At 32.2% G+C, this 19,791-nt stretch overlaps 4 protein-coding genes across 6 annotated transcripts in view; 2 read left to right on the top strand and 2 right to left on the bottom strand.

Moving 5' to 3' along the window:
• Nucleotides 1-3,501, top strand: part of LOC105193714 (guanine nucleotide exchange factor for Rab-3A) — a 31,837-nt gene extending 28,336 nt beyond the window's left edge. For all 3 annotated transcript variants that reach the window (XM_026134236.2, XM_026134235.2, XM_039452345.1), the window contains exons 6-9: nt 46-429; nt 958-1,060; nt 1,177-1,243; nt 1,516-3,501. In XM_026134236.2, coding sequence (XP_025990021.2) covers nt 46-429; nt 958-1,060; nt 1,177-1,243; nt 1,516-1,595 — 634 coding nt within the window. In that variant the 3' untranslated portion in view covers nt 1,596-3,501. The remainder of the gene's footprint in view (nt 1-45; nt 430-957; nt 1,061-1,176; nt 1,244-1,515) is intronic.
• Nucleotides 3,502-3,533: 32 nt separating this feature from the next.
• LOC105193715 (methyl farnesoate epoxidase) lies at nt 3,534-7,159 on the bottom strand. The gene is made up of 8 exons (XM_011158275.3): nt 7,019-7,159; nt 6,321-6,618; nt 5,512-5,700; nt 5,253-5,433; nt 5,074-5,185; nt 4,276-4,456; nt 3,925-4,184; nt 3,534-3,856 (listed from the first exon to the last, which is right to left on the bottom strand). The coding sequence occupies exons 1-8, from the start codon at nt 7,101-7,103 to the stop codon at nt 3,675-3,677; spliced, it is 1,488 nt and encodes a 495-aa protein (XP_011156577.1). The 5' UTR covers nt 7,104-7,159; the 3' UTR covers nt 3,534-3,674.
• Nucleotides 7,160-13,641: 6,482 nt separating this feature from the next.
• Nucleotides 13,642-17,532, top strand: LOC105193723 (mucin-4). The gene has a single exon (XM_026134237.2). The coding sequence runs from the start codon at nt 13,735-13,737 to the stop codon at nt 17,221-17,223; it is 3,489 nt and encodes a 1,162-aa protein (XP_025990022.2). The 5' UTR covers nt 13,642-13,734; the 3' UTR covers nt 17,224-17,532.
• LOC105193716 lies at nt 17,424-18,813 on the bottom strand. The gene has a single exon (XM_011158276.3). It carries the CDS (start codon nt 18,774-18,776, stop codon nt 18,204-18,206), a length of 573 nt encoding a protein of 190 aa, XP_011156578.1. The 5' UTR covers nt 18,777-18,813; the 3' UTR covers nt 17,424-18,203.
• Nucleotides 18,814-19,791: the final 978 nt, after the last annotated feature.

Below are 19,791 nucleotides of genomic sequence, written 5' to 3'. Positions count from 1 at the left end.
AGTAAAATTTATAATACGTTTAAAAGTAATATAATTTTGGTACAGGTCGCCGTCGCATTTCAATTTAAAGTATGGACGAGAGAATTCGCCGCCTGAGTCTCCTGTAAAGGAACAAAAACCGCCTTTGCCGACCGACAAGGAGACCCTCGAGAGGGATTGGAAACGTGATCGTGAGAAGGATAAGGAAAGAGAATGCAAGGACTTTGGTCTGGAAGTCGATCCGAGAGTTCATACGGAATTTTTGAGGTGGAAGGCGAATCCTTGCGTCGACAAGAGCGATCCCTTCGTTGCGAGGGTATTCAGGGAGGATATCGATCTCTGCTTGGACTTTCCGAATAAAGAATTGGGAGCCAAGGTCAGGCAAGCCGTTTTGGATGGCATCATATTTATCGAGGCGGTTAGCGACAAAACGAAACTCGCTTTTCCCAAGTATGTGTTATTAAGTTTCTCATTATTATTAAAAATATTCATTATTCTTTATATTATAAAAGAAAAAAACCTGTAAGATTTTATCTGTTATTTAGTGAACAATGAAATATTATATTTCATAATTAATAAATAATAAATAATAATGTAACAAAGCCAAGTTTTTAATATACTTAAAATTTTCAAAATTTAATCCAAGACAAATAGAAAGAAAGGAACAAAGTTAAGTTACAGTTACTGAAAAAGAGTAACTCTAGCTGTACATTCGTTACAAGTAATGCTACAATACAATTCCAACTCTATTATTATTATTATATTTTTGTAATATTGTTGATGCGTTAACATTGTTACAATATTTCTGAAATTTTGTAATTTTATGTTTCTGTAATGTATACTGTATTGTAAGATCGCGAAGTTGCTGCAACAATAGTTAGAAAATTACGTAAATAATATTTATGATTAGGTTATTATTTATGAAGCGTAAGACACTGTTATAAAATGTTTGTATATGAAATATGTATTTGATTTCAGAAAATGTGCGTTGTTGGAGGCACCACGACAGTGTCACTATCGTATGCGACTTGGTGATCAAGAAAACCAGTGGCATTGCATTTCTCAGATCTGTCGCAATCGAGTAAGTTTTATATATAATCACTATTTGTTTTAATGTACTACTTATTTCATAATTTAAAAGGTTTCTCTGAAAACCTTAAAAAATTTTGTTTTCTAAGAAATTAATTATCTTTGCAGATTATAGCAGTGTGCGACTTTCTTAATTATCTGAGATACGTCGAGCGTGGTCTTGTCAAAAGTTCAGGTACGTCTTTCGAGCTCAAATAATAAATATATGTTATTACAACATATAATAAAGTATAATTTAATAATTTGTTAAAACAATTTATATATTTTTTAAATATTCACTTTTTATATTTATAATGTATATAAAAATTTTCAAAAAAATTTTTTTGTTAAATATGATATACGTTTTTGGTTAAATGTTGAAAATTATAAGGATATTATTATTATTATTAGAAAGTAAAGGTAATTTTTATTTTTTTTTTATACCAATATGGATTTATTAATCTGCAGTTCACGATGTTTACTGGGAGATCACGCGGCTGAGGAAAGAAATGGTTTTCGCACGATTGGGTCTGGCATTGTCGTCCTGAGGGTCGCGTAGACGGGATGTCATCTAGTCTCGAATCAATTCGAGCCAAGAGTTTATTATCCGGAAATAGTATCAGTCCGTGAAAAATCGTGCAGAATAATTTAGCGACGCCATTGTCGTTTATCGGCCTTTTGTGCAGCGAAGGGGAGAGTGCAATGTTGCAATATATATCTTTGAGATATATATTTAAAGTCTCTCTAATTCTGTAAAGTAATTCTGATGATAATACAACGATGTTTCTAAGAAATTTACGTGCCATTTAGAAAATTGTATTATATGACGTAAAAAGTAGGTGTAATTTATCGACGGACCTTCCTCTTTTGATTATAATATTTCATAGCGTGATTAATAAAATTAATTTACATATAATTCAATTTATTACTATAAAATATTTTTATTTTTTTGATTAAAAAGAATTAAGTGTATTATTAATTTTGCAATAAAACGTTAATTTTTCGCACGTAAATTTTTTCGAAACATTGCTGAATTAGTGCCGCCTATGGCAGGTTCTAGATTTAATTATTTACGAACAAGCTGTAAGCCGGCAATGAAGCTGATTACGAGGCTGTGAATGATCTTGACATGCGGATCAGACATTGTCGATGGCTCTCCTAAACGAAAAATGTAAATAATAAGAAAGATTTTTGAGATATTGTGTCATGTTTTTGTGAAAGTTTAACGTCGACGGACTTGTTAGACTTCATGCGAATTATGGCGGTTCCAGTTCTGTAGCTGTTGATTCCATGAAATAGTTAACGGTTAACAATCATACTATATATCACTTGACGTCGTGGTTTGGTATTAACATCGAAGAGAGGAAAAATTATACTTAACTAATTCCTTATATTTGTGTTTTTCTTACGGTTCAGTTCTTTTTTTTATTTGCCGTCGCGTGTCAGGTCGTAGTGATTTTGTTATTTTATTGTGTTAATTTATCAATGTTATATGTTGTGTTAATTGTTAATCTGACTAATGGCTTCCGTTAAATACATGTCTGCCAGTGATCGTATAAATTTATTAAAATTTTTAAGTAACTGTACCATGCCATCGAGAAAAATTGTCATCTAAACTTCCGATTAGTTGATACTTATTGTTGAATTACAATGATTATATATATTTTCAACATTATTACTCATAGAGAAGAGCTGTATCTATGTGGACCATTTGAATCTTCAAATTCTTAGTGTAAATATTATAGAACTTGATGGAACTTCTCTCATGTCACACATAATGTCTATACGTCTATATCATAATGCGTCCGGTTATACGGAAAATATTTGTTTCTACTCTATAAATATTAGTCTGACATATTGCAAGATTGCAAGTGTACATTCTTTCATAGAGATTACGTTAATACATCAATCAAAACTGACATTTGTCAGTATCTCCTGATTGTATATACAAATATATGTATAATATATATTTTGTTTACTGCGAAAAAAATATTCACAACTCTAAATTTAATAATATGATAATTAAATTTTTCGAGATAAATTATCTGTGCAATAATTTTCAGGTTAATTTGCTCGATAACTCGAAGCATCGAAACTGTTAAGAGTGATCAATATACATAGATAGATAATTATTTTGACAGCGCAAAGATTTTTATTTCCTCTGTTGTCTTCCATTATTTATCGTGTTCGATATGAAACGTGCGAAAAGAAGCGATTATGTGATGATTGGTCGTCATTTCGAATTATGCCAAACGTACATGTGGCCAACGAAAACGGACAACGTTCTCTCAAATGTTATGGAACGTAGTAAAAAGACTTCTTGTAAGCATTTCTCTTGTGAATAGAAAATTATGTCAACTGTATATCAAATGTAAATAGAGTCTTCTAACATTACTCGAAATAGAAACTTGTATTTAAAAACGAAATAAAAATAATCGCTATTGTAAAAAAAAATATCGCAAATTAATTATCGCAATCCTTTCAAAAAGTAATTAAGTTTATTGTTCTTGCTTTCATAGGCAATTGTTATAGTATTACAATTATTCGTTTGCCAAAAAAATGTTGTTTTGTACATTTTATATCATCTCCCAGGCGTTTACGTGCCGCGCACGTTAATAATTAAGCAATCATTTTCTTTTGATTGCAACAATACTTAGATGAGGTGGTGCGATTGTAAAGCCGTCGACACCGTCTAAAATGGGATTGGAATGTTTCGGCGGTAAGATAAACTGAAATTTTTGCAGCAGACACGCGGTAAAGAGGAATACACTCTTCTTCGCCAAGGTCTCGCCCAAGCACTTTCTATGACCTGTTAAATTGTTGACATTATAATTTTCAGCTTTACGTATTACAATGGGTTTATATTTTTCGATATACCTAAACCGAACGGTATTAACCAGGGATCCTCGACGTATTCTCCCTTGTCATTAATAAATCTCTCGGGCCGAAACTCCTTCGGATCGCCCCAATGCTGCTCGTCCATGTGTACGCTTCGCAAATTAGCCAGTAAGGTGTAATTCTTTTTTATCTTGTAACCCAGTAGGACGGAGTCAGCCATTGCCCGATGAGGGATCGAAGTAGGACCGACGTTAGCCAGTCTCGTTACTTCCGCTATCGTAGCGTTTAAATATGGCAATCTGAAAATTTTTGGTCGTTCACTTGCGCAATAGTTTGTGAACAAAATAAAAATATTAATAGCAAGTCGAGCAAAATATTTGTTGTGTGTACCGATTTTTATATATTATGTGAGGTAGGATTTCGTTGCCGAGCACTCTGTCGATTTCTTCGTGCACTTTTCTTTGCACATCCTGCCTCACCACGAGATACGTTATTATGAAGCCGATAGTGTTATTCGTCGTTTCCACACCGGCGGTGAAGAGGTCTTTCACAATGCTGATTAATTGTGCTTCTGAAAACGAGAAATAGTCTGCATTATCCATCGTGTGTCAAAAGTTATTTGTGCATTTATTTTTATTATTTTTTAAAATTATTTGTGTATTACTTTTAGTATTAAATATACAATAAAGTATATGGATTTATTACAGTTTTAATAATCCTGGAATGCTATTGAACGTGAATTTTCATCCAAGTACTAATTCAAATTTAATACCATTTTTGTTATTAAAGTTTTAATAGCTTAAAACATTTTATACAATTTTTTTACTCTAAAATAGTATTATTTTAATTATTCCAACATCTTGTAAAAAAGATGACATAAAAGAGATAGACATAAAAAAATAAAAAAATTTTTTTAAATTAAATAGATGAATTTTTCTTATTGTTAGAGTAGTGTTAATGTAAAAACAAAATATGAGTAGCATTCTAGGATTAAAATAAAATATTCTTATAATAATGTTTTTTTCGTTTTTTTTTTCCTAATATGCTATTTCTTGTTTTTCCAAATTATGTTGTAGAAATCCAGTAACAATTAATAGAAAATGTAGTATATTTAAACTTGCGTTACCATCACGCTTTAAAAAAAATTTCTCATTTATGTAATTATGTACATTGTGAAGCATTGTGTACCGTCAAAAGACGATACGGTTGATTGCTTGGTATCCATTTCCGCTAGGTAAACATCGATAAAGTCTCTGAACTCGCCGTGCGTTCTAGTTTGCTTGTGCCTTGCTATTTCGGTCTGAAAAAGGATATCTTTTCTACCTATAGATAGAAATTACATCGCTAATGGAAGAATATTGCATTACCTCGATGAAGTGCCACATTTGCGTCTGTCTCTGATTTAGTGCGGTAAATCCGGTTAACCCTGGGATAATATATCTCAAAAATGGTAAGTGGGTCAATATGCCACCGGTGACATTGGTATTTCTAATAATTCCGTTTACCACCGATAAAACCTCTATTAATTTTGGATTGTCCAACTCAAATCTACGGTAATATATTTTGATACGTAATTTATTTTCGGATACGTAATTGCGTGTAATTGATATTAACTTTACAGCATACCGTGATCCAGCGACTAATGTCCATAAACTATTGAGAACAGCTACGGAGGTAATATCGTAGAAGTTGGTAATGGGTCCCAATTTAGCGAGCGATTCTATTGTAGTCGTTAAGGAAACCGCATTGTTTAATATCAAGTCCTCCATTGTAACATTTCCAAATCCAAATTCCTTCAACGTTCTCAGTACAAATCTAAATAATTTGTAATTAGTCGTAATCTCTTTTCTTTTTTTTTTTAGTGAAGAAAATAGTAACGCAACAGCAACAGAGATTTAATTTTAAAGAATTTTTTTGAAAATATTAAAAAATTATTAAATAAAAATTAAATAAGAGAGAGACAAAGAGAGAATTCTGTAACTTATGAAAAAATGTAACAATTATAAAAAAAAATTGCTTTTAATATAAATTTATGTTTTTCTGTTAATTTATATTTATATCAAAACATTTCGCCTTTTGGATAAATCCTGGAATGTTACTCATACTTTTTTTTTAACAGTCTGAATAAAAACCTATATAATTAAAAACTTTTTTGTACTAATTACTTTATAGATTGCACGGTTAGATACCTACCATTATAAATATTAATAAACTAACATTATTTAAAAAAAAACTATAAAAAAGTTTTATATATTAAATTAAACTATTATTTTAAACTATTAAAATTTTAATAACACAAACTGTACTAAATTTGAATTAACACTTGAACAAAAATGCACTCACTGTAGCATTCCAGGATTAAATCGAAAGATTTCTTTTCTTCGAAAAGCGTTAGAACTAATAATTGTATATAAATTTTGAAGTAAAATAAATACCTCCTTTGATCTCGCCACATATCACCATCGGTGAACATTACACCCCTTCGTTCACCTCCCGTTCGAAGTTTGTGTACAAATCCATTAGGCCTGCCATCAAACTGATGTTGACTCATCATTTCGATTACCGCATCCTTACCGGAAACAATAATCATCGGTTCGGCTATGCCAAGTTTCAAGCCGACGATGGGTCCGTAAATGTCGGCTAATCGACACCAGGCATGAGAATAAAACTTCGTCTCGTCAACCAGACGTTTCACATCGAGTATGTTTCCCACGATCGGCAAGCCGCGAGGCCCTCGAATATTTCACGAGTATCTTATATATTCATATAAATTGCGATATATAATATAAAATATTGAGTTGTGCGCATCAAAGTGAAGTGAACATTCTTAAATAAGACAAACAAATTTTTTTATGTAAAAAAATTTTAAATAAAAGCATTTTTTTGTATTACATTTCTTGCAGAATAAATATCAATAAATTTATTTACTTTGATAAGAAGAAATTTGTTTTACTTTGTTCGTACAATTATTGTTTTTCTTAAACTTGTCACGCGTGTCGGATCTCAATTAATAAAAGATGTAAATGTAACAAGAGAAGCAACATAAAAATAAAAATATTTTTTGAATTAGCGAACAAATAGTTTTCCTATAAATGTGACTTGTTGAAAACAATTGCAGTGAAATATAATTTACCTGGGGGAAATGTTGATGGTCGTCGCCAACTGTGCAGAATCATTATTGTGAATATTATCGTCAGGCAAATAATTATAAACCACATTATTTGTTTTTTAATAGCAATAAAAATGTAATTGAATATTATAAGAAATTTGCTTTTTACCGTAAAAATGTTTTGTATTTTATATTTTACAAAAACCTTTTATATCTTCTAAAAAATTGAAAATATTGTCGCCACTCAACAAATTTTATATGCAATAAAATATAGTAATTGTCTATACTACGATATTTTATTGAATTTTTTAGGTAATTTATGAATCGACCGTATCTCGCATCAAATTGTCATTCGCAGCAGCGGTACTAATCGAAACTGCACGGGTCTCGTGGAAATTCTGTTATATGAGAGAAACAACTCCTTTCACTGGCATATTGGGCAAGACGATTTTGGCTCAAGGTTTAAGTGCGTACCTCTACATTCTGCTGCAGGTATGCACGCGACCTTCTATCCTATCCTTATATTAATTTTTATTTTGCTGCAAAATATCTTGCGACAGCTACATGATATAACGAAGCGTTTCCAATAATACGTTATGCAACATCCTTTGAACGAACACTTAAACGCTTTATTAGCTAACGTTTTTTTTGCGGTTTTGGCAAAAGTCTATTATGAATCACTTGTGTTTATTAAATATCTAAAAAGAAAGAGAAAGAGAGAAATAGAGAAAAGACGAAAAAGAAAAAGAAAAAGAAGAAGAAAGAAGCTGTAAAGTGATTTTTATGTCTCAATTATTCCGTAGTGGTAGGAAATTGATTAGAGATATGAAGAAATGATTTAAGACGTTCCATAGAAGTAGGCACAGGAGTTTTCTCACAGGAGAACGAGAGTACTGCGAAATGCACCATTGGGTCATTACTAATATCGATGATTATAGCGGCGCAAGGTAATCGCAGGAATTATAAGTGGCAGATGTGGGAAGATCGTAAATTCACAATTCCAATTAATCGCGCGTACATCAAAGCACACGCTATCCTCGTTCTTCATTTCGGCATGCGTGGTCTGGCTAACACCTTGCGCAATAGCGTTTATCATTTCGCGCTCACACGCGATCCTACACACAATCCTTTCCTCTTCTATTCCCCGGGTCCACATCGACAACCGTCTTCCTCCGGCCTCTTCCGTTCAACACGCAACGGTCAAATCATAACGAGAACGATTGAGCAGGTTGCTCGGCGCGATAATAACGATCGCCGCGAACCACTTAAAATCATCGAATTAATCCGAACGCGATTATATCCGCTTGATTTGCCGAATCTTTTGTAGTACGCAGGTTATTGACACTGTTATAATTGTTAATAAATTATATCGTTATATGAGAATAACAGCTGTAGCAAAATGTTTGGTAACGTTCAACATTCAAATAGAAATAATTAAGTGTGAAAATATAAGGATTTAAACAATGTTTTAATTATTTTTGGAGTACTTTTATCTTTTATTTGTTTTTTTATTATACGATATTGCCACTGTGATATAGGAAAAGTTGAAAAAAGGATCTATTTTAAAAGTAAAACCAACATTTTTAAGTTATCTATCAAAATTAATGATTATTTTTTGTCCATTTGTTTATCTTACAAGTCTCGTTCCTGAATAGGTTTGAAAACATTTTTTAAATGTAATATAAAAAGTTTGAAAGATATGTTCATCAAGTTTATTATTATTTAGGTTCGAGTTTTGCGAAATATACTTTCACGAGTGAAATCAAGCCCAAATATAGAGATCTTGGTGAGGTATATCAAATCCAGATTTTTAATTAATTATTTGGGCTCTTTTCATCTACCGAATAAAAACAAAACATTGAAAAATTTAAAAAAAAAAAATAAAAAATTTTATAGAAATATAACTATAAATATATATTGTACATTTGTATATTTTTTTAAGAAATTACTTAATTTTTACGTCCAATGCATGAAAAAGGCTCAAGTTATTATTGGATTGGGCCTATCAAACCTGGCAAGCGTATTTCAAATTTAACATGTTTTATATACAACTTTAATTTTAATATATTAAAATTTGAATTAAAATTATTCAAATAATATAAATGATTTTTATATTAAAGTTAAATTTATAGCAAATTTGGTTATTATTTATGCCAAACGCAATTATTCTATAATATTTATTTATTTATTGAACAAAACTTATGTAATAATAATCATGTTCTGGTCCAAATTTTTAAAATGTGTTTACGTCACTTAGTCAAATTTGGATAACTAGATCAAGGTCAAATGTCAAATACGGCATGCCCAATTCGAAGATTTCTACTGGACATAATTTCTACCTGGGTTGTTTTTGACGCTTCTCTCGCAGTACAACTTCCGCTGTAAGGTGAAACGACGTTGTAAAGTTGGAAACGATTGCTATCAGCGATTCTGGAGACCAGAGATCACAGCATGCGCGCGCGATGGTCCGTAAATTATTGCATCTCGGCATGAGTAGCGATAAAATGATCTGCGAGAGACAAAGGAACATATAAAACGAGCCTTACTTTTCTCAGTACACAATTGATGAAGCTGCGTAACATATAAGTAACGAGTGATCGCGTCGTCAAAAGTTGACGACATCAAGGAGAGAAAAGAGAAGAAGAGAGAATAAAATGTCAAATAATAATATTCGAAGTTCTTAATTTTCCCATGCGCTTATTCACCGAAATATTTATGTTGTATTGGACAAGAGTCGATTTGATTCTTATTAAACATTTGAACATACTCTCCTCTCAACAAAAAGTTATAAACTTTTTTCCGGGGAACATCTGCTTAAGTGCAATTAATTATTATGCGATTGTTTTAATTATGAGAATTAGTTTTTGCAAGTACTTTAACATTATCAGTTGTAAAAGTTATGAAACATTATTTATATGATTAAAAGTCGACTAAAAAGATTTTGGTATGTTTATCATAAAAGTAACGTACATTCAAATTACCAAGTGCAATTATGAGATAAAAAAAAGCGGCTTTTTTTTGAACGGGCACCTGCATTATCATAATTCAAGGACGTATGGGGCAATTCATCAAACTTTTAAATGCAGCGAGCGAAATGTTCTTCTTGACACAGAGAATAAAGCCAAACAAAACTTTATCGTGCATAACGAACGAAGACATTCAAATTAAATGTTTTATGGTCAATTATTGATTGCCTACTAAATTGAAATGTATATAACCAAATGTAAAATTTTTCAATAAGGAATCCAATGTTTCGGAAATCAACGTCTTTCGTCAACTTATCAAAACGTTTTTTTAAAATAAACTTTCATAATAGTTGCATTTAAATACATATAAAAAAATGTAGTATAAGGAAAGAAATTCAAATATTTACTCAAGATACTATTGTACAGTCAATACGAGAAATAAAGTAGTAAATAACATTTTATTTTATTATTCTAGGCGTTAATTGTCCGACACTTATCAACAGATTGTACAAAGTGGATTAATTCAAATAAAACACTCAATTAAGATTTTTTGATGAAGTAATTATTTCGATGGCGGCAAATGATTTTTATTTAGGCTGTGCAGGCAAGTGAGGTGAATTTAATCGATTGATCAATTCATCATCGAGATGAAGAAAACGTCGATTAGGGAAATTAAAATACGGGACGTGGAGACGAGATGTTGCTGTTGCTACTGCTGATAACAAGGAAAATTGAGAGATGCTGAATTAGTCTTAAAAAGAAGCGGGGTTGAGGGGATTTGATAATAGGTGGGGGCGGTGACTCGCATTTATCGAAGGTGCTAGGTCCAGCCGAGTTGGCACCTTGATAAGAACAGACTTCGATTCAACATCAGGCGGGTGTTACTGTCGGCGTACCATCATCGGGACTTTACTCGTCGTGGTCAGTACCATACCAATGATAAACAGCGGCTTGATCTTTTATCGGAAACATGATTCAGTTGTTGGATGATCGCTTCTTAATTAGAAGTTAAATATTTGGCTAGATCTATTGGCATTATCAGGTAGATTAGTACACAAATAGTGAAGGATTAGGAATTTTATTGATAAAAACTAGGAGTTCTGATTTAGTGTTGGACATAGGCCGTATTTGCTGCCCCCGAAGCAAAGGAGAAGATCTGAAACAAACAAAGAAGTAATACTCTGGCGGTGATGCTGGTTCGGGTGCCTTACATTTTCCTTTTCATTTTTGTGGTAGGTTACTTTTTTATTTATTTAATTTCTATTTAATCGCGTTTAGAAGCTAATATAAATTATATTAAATACAATAAATAAGTTAGATATAATTAAGTTGTGTGGTGCTTAATAATATCTTTATATCAATTATTAATTACTTTTTAGTTTTACAAATTGTATGTTAGTATTATTATTATTGTCAGATTTAAAACGTAAGCATAAAGTAAAACCAGAAATAATATTTAAATTAATTTGACCGTAAAATTTAATAACGATGTTATTAAATAAGTATCTTAAAAAACTATAAAGAACTTATAGCAAAAAATTAAAATTAAGGTTTGAATCTTGACTGGAGTGATATTTTTCACAATAAGTTTTTTACAGTTTTTTAATATACTTATAGAATTATTAAATTTAAGAATTAAATTAATTTGAAATATTGTTTTTAGTTTTAGTTTATGATTGGGTTTTAGGTCCAACATATCGGCACGCAGTTTACAAAATAAAAAAAATTTAATATGAAAATATTATTGAGCATCATATAGTTCGACCGAAAGATAGATACTTTCTCTTATCTCTTAAAATATATTAAATTTAGAGCAGAATTTTTTTTACTTTATAAATAATGTTTACTTAATTTGAAAGAAGTGAATAGATTAAGTAAACAAATAATTATTATTAGAAAATATATAAAAAAATTGCATATAAAATCTTATATTCTTCTATGTAAAAGAAGAGATTATTAGAACAAAAAAGAAATAATAAGCATTATTAATGTAAAGAATAAAAAATATTTTTAATCAAGAATATTACATTTTAAGAATTGCTTTTTCATTTTGTTGAATTAATTAGATGTATTGCAGCCAGTTATATCTTTCTCACTTTGATGCCATAAATACATCAACGTTATACAAGTAAATTCTTTATTAGGCTGAGAGAAATATAGCCGTTCTTATCATGCCGTAACACATATTTTATTCTTTAACTATTTTCACTTTCGTGCCGACGCACTGTGCAGTCGTTTCGCTGGTTAATCTCGCGTGCCGAGATAATCACCGGGCTTGCATGGTTTGATCGGGGACCAATTGTGAAACCGACATTTTCTAAATTAAATCGTATACATGATCGCCACCAGGCGATATTGTAACTTCACAAAACTTTCTCATGTATATCTGGGAAATTATTTATTGGCTACAAATGTGTATTACTTTCAATTTCAATTATTTACCTATATTATTAACATTAAAATATTAAAATATTTAATTCAATAATATTAGCAATAATAATATTTATCGATGTAATATTACGTTTGTTTATTTAAAACAGGTTTGCTGTAGGTTCAGATACCATGCTTCGGTCCCACTTGCCTCTCATTCATCAAAACGAGTATGTAAATTAAATGCTTAATAAATTTTCTGGTGGTTATATTTTTTTATGATACATGGTTATACATATTATGTGATTACTTTTATTAAATACAAATTTAGCATATGATAAATTTGTTCTCGCTTTCTTTATGCCAGTATTTTCTCTTTAATTTCTCTTTGTTGTACTTTGACATTTTTTTAGACGTACTTTTTATATTTTTAAAAAATCTTTCTTATTGAATTATTTGGAATATTTTATGCTGTAAATCTTTCGCTAAGTTTTTTTTCTTTTCAGGTTAATTTTGAAGAATATCTTCAAGAGATTTTTACATTTTCATAATTAATTAATTTGTATTTATTTCTCATTTTTTTCATAATTTTATGGATAAACATATAAACTTGACGTATCGTTTATCATAATTACTATTTTCATAAAATAATGTTTCGAATGTTTCGTCATCAATCATGCTTCATGCAATTGCAACACTTTGATTTGGATTCATTTATTTGGCGTAAGTGAAGTTTGCAGACTGATTTTAACTTTTTCTTACTGTGGGGTACTGATATTAATAATTTTGTGCCTTAATAAACATTTATAATAAACACAAAAATTTGTATATATTCTCTTATACATTTGAATTACTTACTTTATTAAATCTGTTCAATCTTGTCGCAAGTTTTTGGCATCTGTCTAATTCTTTAGATGCACGATACATTCAGAGAGAGGAAAATAGATACCCAGAGTGAGTGGGATAAAACTTTGGATTTACGTTTGATGAGAAAGATAGAAGCATTGGATGGCACGCTCAACGAGAATGATGAAAGTGACGAAATTAAAAAGTAAAATATAATCAGTAAAACAAATCTATACAGTAAAGTACAAAATATATTATATTACATATATATATAATATATAGATATATATAATAATATAATTTGCAATAATACTGGAAATAACGAAAAATGACGACAAGTAAAATTTCCAAAGATACCTAATTAACTATTAACTTGAGATTGTTTATATTACAATATTTGCATTATCATGTTAACTAACTAATTAACTATTTAATTTTCTATTTCTTTTGCATAGCACAATAAGAAATGTAAATCAAAACTGGAATATAAATACGAACATTTTGGGCAAGCGTCATCGCATTAAGCATAATCGTGACGAGCGCCATAAGCAAAACATAATGGGAGACACGACGGCCACGGAACAGAAGACATTGGAAGAGATGGTCAAAAAAGAAGAATTGACGAATTGTGCGAGCAAGATCAAGAAGAATCAAAGATACACGAGTAGCTTCTTTGTGAATACAACGGACGCTAACCGCGAGCTAAGCGTGGAGAAAGAGTTTCACGATGTGGTTGGCAACAATTCCAAGGTAAAGAAATCGAGTAGCGTTCACGATGGTGAGGACATCACCTTGTGTTGGATTGAAACGACAACTATAAAGGAGGACAAATCCTTGCGACCGCCAAAGAGATTGGTTATTCGCGAGTACACGATCTCCTTTGAGAATTCGGCAACCATACCGGAAAGATATCTCGAATGCAAAAGGTTTGAGGGAGAATTAACGACTAACGATCCCGATGTCGGTAAAACGGTCCTGTTTGAAGTTATAGATGAAGACACGATGGTCAGTAGAATTGTCAATTTCACATCGGTTAAACATGTTGGTAATATTGTCATCTGGCAACACAAAAAAGTAAAATGCGGCGTCGGCCCAGTGGTCAGTAAAAATATTATAGAGTTGACTGACGACTCGAAGAACCCGAAGAAGAGGGTGGAGATTAAAGTTAGTCCCAAGATTAATCAATTGACGGCAATGACAACCGAGGAGGAACCCTGCACAGAAAGCACTACTGAACACACTACTGGATTATCTTGTGAAAATGGAGCTTGTAAAGTAACCACGACCTCTCCTAGTATTTCAATAAAAAGTGACGAAATAATCAGCAAGCAGCAGAGTACAACTGTAAGCGAGAGCAAAGAAGATCACAGTTTATCTTTAGTTACGAAGTCATCTAATGAAGAGGTATCCAGAAGATCAACAACGTCTCCTAAAATAACAACTATGATTGAAGAATCTCATGAAAAGGTAGACTGCGAGGAGAATTCGTCAGATCCAGTGTGCTTAACGCAAATACATGGTACGGTTTCCTCGGAAGAAATATTTTCTGGATCAATAGTTACAGAAGCATCCACGAAAACAACTGCATCAGCCGAAATATCATTAATTAGTGATACAGAAGTAACTTCAAAAGAAGAGATATCTTACTCTTCTATCAAGAAGAGTCTAGAGGAAATCACGCAGATAGACCAAGAAAAGGGAAAAGTTACTTCTGATTTAGAAACTAAAGAGACAACTCCGCTTGTGACAGCTATTTCCGTGACAGATAGTTCCGAAGACATAGAGTCGTCGGAAGAGTACGTTTTTCAATCAACGGATGAAACATCTGTTAAGGGCAGTAATACTACGCCTTTGGAAACAAAGATTACCAGCCATGCACCTAGAGATGTACAATATTCAAAGTCCGAAGAAGGCAGCAGTGAGTATAACTCTATTGAACTGACAAGCAAAGAATTAGGTGAAGTTGTTTCATCTTCGAGCACGTTTATAGAGACTTCGGAGGAAGTTGATACTGAGTCAGGTGTTACAACTGCGATTTCACCTATTGAATTCATTGAAACAAAGGAACCTGATAAACTTGATCAGATCTTGAATAAGTTAACTGAACCATCAGTTTCGACTGAAAGTGTAATTAAAACTGAAGAGTCTTCATTGACGTCTAAAGAAGTGTCCTCCATGGAAAGTGAAGAAAGTGTAACCAAAACTGTAATTAAAGAGTCTTCATCGACGTTGGGAGAAGTGTCCTCCACGGAAAGCGAAGAAAGTGCAACCGAAACTGTAATTGAAGAATCTTTATCGATGTCCGAAGAAGTGTCCTCCATGAAAAGCAAAGAAAGTGCAACCGAAATTGGAATTGAAGAGTCTTCATTAATGTCCGAAAAAGTGTCTTTCACGAAAAGCGAGGAAAGTCTAACACCTGCAATCAAAAAGACAACAATAGTTAGACAAAAGCCTAGTGGGGAAGAAGAATTCATTTCGACAATTAGAACAACGTCACCAACAGTGATCAAAACAACAACTTCTTCACCGGTGACAAGCAGCGAGATTGAGACTTCGTGCGAGAACTCTGTGGAGTGCATTAGTTTTGAAAATTGCGACGAATCCGGAAGTTGTGGCGAAACGACTGCTAAATGCGACTCAGAAATATGTTCCGAGGAAGAAGTCACAGAGTCTCAATCAAAATTTGACAATATTTCTTCGCCCAAATCAACGAAAATTCCGTTATCCGCAACTGATTTGCAATCATTAGAAGAATCAACAATGATAAAGAATCAGTATACGACTATTGCGACAAACATATTGACATCTGAAGAGAGTGAGAATTGGACGATTGTTAACGTTCCCAACACGACGGACACCCAAAGAAGTACAACGCCTCCGCACAAACTGACTTTGAGGGTCAAGGTTTTCCTGGAGCACATTAACGAGAATAATGAGAAACGCAATTTAGTCGAGGTGGAGAAAAATTTGTCGCTGGAAGAGAATCCAATACATCATGATAATCCCGATTTACTTGAGCAATTGAAATCCTTGAACAAATCTGTCAACATGGAGACCATAAACGCATTGCTGAATTGTACTAGTTTGGGAAATTTGACGAGAGATTCAAAACTCATCAGCAAAAAAGCAGATGATACTGTTGAGGACAGTGATGCAGAATTGGAATTTAAAAATTCCGAGCTCGAAGATTCAATGTCAGAGAAGTTCATTTCTGGCTTATCTGAATATCAAGACCATCTCGAATATCAAGATGAATCATCTCGAAGACGAAGACGAAGAAGTCTTAATGATGAGATTAAAGTTCTAAATAGACTTAAACGAAGTCCTTATGAATCCACTGATTCTACGGTTGATTCTGTAAATATTACACAATCTCTGCACACTGAATCGACGACCGATAATTCCTTTTCAACAACGGCAAATTATTCCGAAAAAGAAACAACTTACGTAGAAAATGAACAAAACGTAACTAAAGCAGAAAGAAATGAAAGCACGACGCCTACTACATTGATGAATACCATCGATAATATTGACCTTTCAAATGCTTCAGAATCACATGATGCTAATCTGACGACAGAAAACGTACAATTAATTATCGCGACGACAAATGAACCTGAAGAAGTAACAAATCATACTGTATTATTAAATGATGTAACAGAAAAGGAATATATAGAAGAAAATGTAACTAACGACAGAATTGAAAGCACGGCGTCTTCGATAAACAAAACTCTCAGCAATGAAACGAAAATGGACGCCCTACTAGAGACTTTACCGGGAATACAGGAAGATGTTATAGCTGGATTGCATCACATGATAACACAATTAAAAAGTAATCTTACCGCTATTCATACCAATATTAAAGAGGCAATGAAAACAAATTTGTTAAGTATTTTAGCGAATCCCAAAGATAAAAGAATTAATTTGAGAAGAAGAAGAGCGGCCACGGAAGAAGTCGGATACTGGTCAAACGAAAGGATCAAGGAGTCGCCGATGGGTGGCAATGTTAGAAGTGTCACTGAATTCACACTGTACAAAGTCCTTCGTTGAGTAGATGTAAGACAAATTTTATTTTGTTATTTTCTAATATTAAAAGATACTTTCAATCAAACTGAAACGAGAGATTAATTAGGGATTATTGTGTGTATAAATTTTATTATAATATAAATGTATATTACTAAAAAAAATTTTACAATATGTATTAAATTTTTATCTTTCAAAACACAGCTGATGATTAAAAACGTTGCAGATTATTAAAGATTGCTCTTTATTTATATAAATATAATTTGCCAATTTACAGAGGAATGTAATATGTATTTAAGATCACAAAAGAAATGTAATTGTTATAATGTATTATATTAATGTAAAATAAAAACTTATTGTTCTGTATATTGATATAATTTTTATTATTTTCACAATATTGAGTTAATATATCTGTCACGAGAAAAAGTTGACGTTAGTAGCATTTAATAATCTTTAAAGTTGTAAACGCGCCTGATTATTGTTCGAACAATTATAGTTTGCTCACGTTCATAACGTTCGCAAATAATTAATCGTGAACACTAGTTCGCATCAGCAATCACAATCGCATTGGCTGCGCCTATAATGGATCGTGCTAACGAGGAATTGTTACGCATTTTTATTGTTTCCATTAAGTTGAAAATAATATGTCGAGTAATAAACATGACCATTAAGCATGCGGTATTCAAAAGTCCCTCGGCTTATTATTTTTCAGCTTATAACTTTTGTCTTTCATGTCTCAGAAAAATTCATTTATAGTTTATAATTACAGGTAATTACGCACTCGCTTTTTTTTTCATTCTGTTCGCGTATCAAATATTATTAATTGATATAACTATATTTATATATTTGACCCATTTCTTGCCATCACCTTTGATCAATTATTTACTAATCAGTAAATACGTATTCGTTATAATCAAGGAAAATATCACTTTTTCGAAACAATACTTATTTCAATAAACAGTTATTTAAAGCATTTTTAGACTGTAAACTTGTTTAGTGACATTGTTTTATTCATCACTCTTTGGACATGTGTATGACTGGGGCGGTACACATTTTTCCAATCCCGGATTGAACACCAGTGTATTCGGACACGTGAGATTGTTCATTATATCATAGCGGTTGCCATTCCAATAACAGTAGTAGTATTTCTTACATTTCACGTCCGATATTGGAAATCTACCGTATTTATCGCAGACTGGTGCAGAGGTGGTCGATGGTGATGCAGAGGTGGTCAATAGTGATGCAGAGGTACTCGATGGTGATTCAGAGGTGAACGATGATGATGCAGAGATAGTCGATGATAGTGTTGTCGATATTGGCAGGTCCGTAGTCGTAGGCCTATTCTTAGGCACGCATCTACCCAGGATCTGATCGAATATGGCAGAACTGGCACACGATAATATTATCGAATTGAGCTTCTCACCATCGTCCTCGCAAGCGTAGTAATTCTTGCAAGTTCCATCGTAGATCAAGAAAGCACCAATTTCCGTGCAAGTAGGTTTGCATGTCTGACCGGCGATGATTTTGAAAGAAGAGTGAAGACACAAATAAAGAACGACGGACAAAAATAAGCGATTCATTGTCGCGAGCAGACAGAAGATTCCGTCGACGTGTTTTTGACTTATTTATAGTGAAGAGGTTTATGGCTTAATTACGTTAATCATTCACTCGTTTATCAGGGATTTAATAACTCGTTATCAGGATAAAGTAAGATCAAATGAAGACAGTTTTTTATGGCTTTACCTTTTATAAATTTGCTTATTTTCTTCCTCGAGGCAAGTGAGAGGAGTTTTTTGATCTTGATTCTATCTACAATAATACTCTGTTTATAAATTCGATTTTTCAACATTCTTCTTTTTAATAAAATAATAATTTATTAGCATTTCTAATTTGAAAAATTAATAAGCTATCTACGCTTTTATATTACGTAAATTATCGAAAGTTAACGCGACGCGATTAAAATATAACACCGCGTGTTTTTCTTTCAACGTTGTTTGAAGTCAATACGGCATCTGCGCATCCCCGACGATTCTTTCCAGGTGAAATGTCGGACGCAAATCTGAATGCGCGTTTTTTAACGTGGCGGCCTTACGACGAGGAAATCGAGGGTGAAGTCTACGGAATACAAAATCGCCAGAAAGCGACGAGAAAGTTGCAACTGGATTTAATGTCCGCACGTAATATTCTGCCCGTTCGTGCGTGCTGGCGTTATGTATCAATTACGCATGCACATCTTGTATCTATATTGCAAAGATTTTATTCTGCATGTCTCGCTCATATCGAACAGTTATTTTCTTATTATTAAAGATTTATTTTTTACCATGAGCAAATTATATTATTTATTTACGTATTTTTTATACATTGTACAAATGTTAGTAAACTTTGATGTACAATATTATTAATAATAATAATTTAATTTGCAAGATATAACATATATATATATATATATACACACTGTTAAAAATTGGCACTAAAATTCAATGTAATGTAACGGAAGCAAATTTCAAGCAGATTGATTAAAAACCTTTAAAATACATTTAATTTAAATTTAATGTCAGAAGTGTATTAAATTTTACGCACATAATTTTTAGTTAT

Source organism: Solenopsis invicta, chromosome 8, assembly GCF_016802725.1.
Source record: "Solenopsis invicta isolate M01_SB chromosome 8, UNIL_Sinv_3.0, whole genome shotgun sequence".
Taxonomy (NCBI): Eukaryota; Metazoa; Arthropoda; class Insecta; order Hymenoptera; family Formicidae; genus Solenopsis; species Solenopsis invicta.
This window is presented reverse-complemented; position numbering and strand designations above follow the sequence as displayed.